Source organism: Pteropus vampyrus, unplaced genomic scaffold, assembly GCF_000151845.1.
Source record: "Pteropus vampyrus isolate Shadow unplaced genomic scaffold, Pvam_2.0 Scaffold723, whole genome shotgun sequence".
NCBI lineage: Eukaryota > Metazoa > Chordata > Mammalia > Chiroptera > Pteropodidae > Pteropus > Pteropus vampyrus.
The window spans coordinates 280,570-284,594 of NW_011889504.1; the positions used below are offsets into that span (position 1 = coordinate 280,570).

General features: G+C 44.6%; 1 protein-coding gene across 1 annotated transcript; it reads right to left on the reverse strand.

The window, feature by feature from the left end:
* Positions 1 to 1,170: 1,170 nt before the first annotated feature.
* On the reverse strand, positions 1,171 to 2,661 carry LOC105309347 (piggyBac transposable element-derived protein 2-like). Its single transcript, XM_011385473.1, is given in 4 exon segments — positions 1,171 to 1,288; positions 1,290 to 1,614; positions 1,617 to 2,217; positions 2,512 to 2,661. Coding segments are annotated over 4 exon segments (1,194 nt in total).
* Positions 2,662 to 4,025: the final 1,364 nt, after the last annotated feature.

The following is a 4,025-nucleotide window of genomic DNA, read 5'->3' on the forward strand; positions in this document are numbered from 1 at the left end:
CTATCCAGGTTTGCATCAATGCACTCTATGATGTTTGCACAACAAAATCACCTAGTGATGTATTTCTCAGAAAATAGCTGTTGTAAAGCAGTGCATGACTATAATGTGTGGTGCTTGCTAAATAGTATTTTATTTGCATTCTACATTTATTGATGTCCCTTCTCCCCTTTTTACTTATTTATATCGCTATGTCCCTTCTCCTCTTTTTATTTATTTATATCGCTATGAACTAAACATTTGCTTTACTCTATAGGTATGAACAATTTTTTAAGATTTTGGATGGACTTTAAATTTCCTTCAGAAAGGTTGTACAGATTTACACTCCCTTGGGTATTGCAGTGTTCTGCCACCTTTCTATACCCCATCAACAGTATTATGTACAAATAAATGCATCTGATGAGAAAACAATGTATGGTAATTGTTTTCCTTTGCATTTGATTGCCACCAGAGTGGAGCCACTTATATTTATCTTCACCACTCATTTGTTTTTCATCTTGGAATATATTTTCTCAATTTCTTTACATTTTAACTGTGATAATGCCAATTTTACAGTTCTATAAAATCAAATATACTGATGTGCTTTTTAATTTGTGCTGCTATAGAAAGTTCTTTCCCATATAAAGAGAAGATATTCAACATGCTTTCTTTGATTTTTGATAGGTCCAAACTTTTACATGTGTTTCTTTTATTCTTCTGGAATGTATTTTACTAAGTTTTCCAATAGAAATTATTTCCTATATTTCAATACCGTCCCCCAAACTTCAGAAATGTATAAAGATAGAATTTAAATCAGTGGGGTCATATATATAACTTTTAATAAGTAATGCAAACCACCTACTTTAGGTGAAAACCAGATTACTATCTCACACTATAAAAATTGATTCCACATAAGAATATGTGTGTATTGTGAAAATATTTTTATCAAGAAAATACAAACTACATATCTAGCCCTCTGGATAAATTTGAGGCAGATTATGCTTGGAAAGTTTGACAGTATGGGATTAAAGTGTAATAAATATGATTAAGATATCCATCATATTTATATAATTTTTATATACTACTGCCTATATCTTAGATTATAATCAATAGAACACAATGGTAGAACCTTTTTACTGTTCATGAAAAGTTTCTCTAAAGGATTTGGTTACATTTGATTGTCCTCTCTAGGACTCAGCTATACTCCAAAGTAAGATTTCCGCCCAGCCTAGTGAACAGCGTGCCCTGCGAGGGCTCAAACCACACCAGGTAGCTGCTGGTGGTAGTGCCACACCAGACCCGGCAGCCCAACCACCCCTACCACCCTGCAGGCCTCCAGAGACGCGCTCCGCCCAAAGTACTCACATGAGGACACGCAGAAGCTGTAGAACTCGTCCAAAGGCGCGTGCTGCTGGAAACTGCGGTTCATCCACACGAGGAAAGGCCTTACCTTGGTGAATCTGTCGCTGTGGTCCAGCTCGCTGTTTTCTGCAAAATGCAGGTACGAGAAGATCAGCTCGAACATGTCCCTCCTGATGGCGTCCGCCACAAGATGGCAATGCGAATCGGGAGAAGTTTCCCAAAATATCCTTCTCGTGGGATAGGATATATACCCGCTCAGAATCTGAATGCCCAAACACACTTCAGTTCCTGGGCCTTGAGACCCAGGCAGACATTTTTCTGCCAAGAATAACGATTGGTTTCATTAACAATAAAATTGATTATTCCTTCATCAAAAAAAAAAAAAAAAAAAAAAAAAACCTCGAAGAGGCCTACAGGACTCAGCTTCTGGCTCCTGAGGTGCTCCATATGAGAGTTCGACACCGGCCAACTGCTGAAGTCTGACCAGATGTCCCTCTTGGTCCAGACCCACTGTGGCCCCGCTGCCCTCCGCCTCTTCAAGGGCAGCGGTAGCTGCCGGTCCTCCTTGCCGCAGCTGCCATCATCCTCAGGCAAAACAGAGGCATGCAGCACACAGCTGGGCAGGTGGGCACCTGGTCGGACATCCTCATCCTCCAAGTTTTCATCAGTGAAGTCCCCCGCGGCACCATTGGGCGAGGCGGTGAAGATCTCCTTTCTGCGATGGCCGAACCCATCCTCCAGAGTGCCCAGAACCTCAAATAGCTTTGTGGATTTCAGGTTGGAGCAGGCACCTCCGTTAGTGGTGAAGCCACTGCCGTGACAGTAAACAGAATGAGACGATGCCCCGTTAGCACACCGCCCCACTGCAAAGCACCTAGGCTAGAACAGGATCCGGAACTTGCACCTTAGGCACAGTGCCCAGGAAGGGAATCTCCAAACACTGATTTAAACTATTTTAATGATGGGAGACCTTCTAAAGAGGCATTCCACACTTTCTTTCTTCTTAAATAAATGTCCTGAACAGAGGGTCCCCTCTGGTAGTGAGTTCAGGTGTCACCATCATCACCTGGATAATGGTAACCACCAGTGGGAAGCCTGGGCCATAGAAGTGATCCCTACAAATGTCCTCTGAATTGGTGGCCCCAACAGCTCTGCTTCGTGCTGCTGTCTTACCTGTCTCTTCCTTTTCCAGTATTCATTTGGCAAATGCATTTTGCCCACTCCCCAAATTCTCAAACTCTTATTAGGTGAACTCTCGCTACCCAAGCTCAGGATCTGAACAGATCCAGACAGATCTTCAGATGGCACGTCTACACCAGACATCTCACTGCACACTCACTGCAGTCCAGACCTAATGCCACTGGAAAACACAGAAACCCCATCCCTGGACCTGCGGGAACTTAATGGATGGCAAGAGATACTCTTTCATGAGCAGGCACTGCCTAGAGGTTGGGCGTGGACACCCTCCATGCCCACCTGCTCAGGATTTGTTCTAAGTGGAAGAGACAGATGGCAGGTCAACAAGCAAGCGGCACCCCCTGAATGGAATTAGGCGGTGATGAGGGCCAGCCATCCTGGACAAGGACAGAGAATGCAGCCAAGGAGAGGACTAGGGTGCTACTCAGGTGGAGGGTAAGTCAAGGCTCATGGAGCGAACGGCCTGCAAGTGAGGGAGTGAGGCTTGCAGACAGCTGGGGACAGGGTGGCCCAAGAAGAAAAAGAGCCCAAAGGGAGATGGTACTTGCCAACAGCAAGGATGCCAGGTGAGGTGTTGGTGCAGTGGGGGAAGAACAGAGCAGAGGTGGCGGCGGGCCCTACGGTTGCAGAGGTCCTCAGCAGCACTAGGTGGAAATGGGCTGAGTACGCACAGGAAATGGTGTCTAACCGACTGGCTAGTGGGAGGGAAACAGAATGAACTCCATCACCTCACAACAGGATACACCCTATGTCAGGGTTTTCCACATTGGCATTGCTGGCTTTTGGGGTTGGATGAGTCCTGTTGTGGGAGGCTGTCCCATGTATTATGAGATGTTGAATAGTAGAAGCATCCCAGGCCTCTACCCACCACATACCAGGAGAACATGCATCCCTCTAGCTATGAAAACAAAAAATCCTCCAGGCTTTGCCAAGAGTCCCCTGGGGGCAAACTGTGCCCTGCTGACAACTGTTTCCATCAGTACCACTGCTAGAACCTACCTGAGGAGAAAATGTTGGACCAACACTGCCTGGCATGGTAGCCATCAGTCATACATGGTTATTAAGCATGTGACATATGGCCAGTGTGACTGAGAAACTGGATTTTTAACTTTATGTAATATCGTTTAATTTAAATAGTTACATGCAGCTGGCTGGTGGCTACTGTATTAGACAGTGAAGCCCTAGATGCATTAAGAACTTATTGTGAAAAGGCCAAACTGTTAAACTTTTAAAGTATATTAATGACCACAGAACAAAGAGGCCTTTCTTGTAGAAAACACAAAAACTTGAAGATGGGTAAAATGAATTACCCATAGAACTTCCAGCAAATCCATGGTAGGTGGTCTCTAAGATGTCCCCAAAGTCCCTGACCCCTAGTGTTCACACCTTTGTGTGATCTTCTCTCCTGAGGAGTCTAGGCCTCATTATTTACTTCTCATAAACTCAAAGTACTAAAAGTGATGAGTTGTTTCTTCTGGGGTCAGGCCACA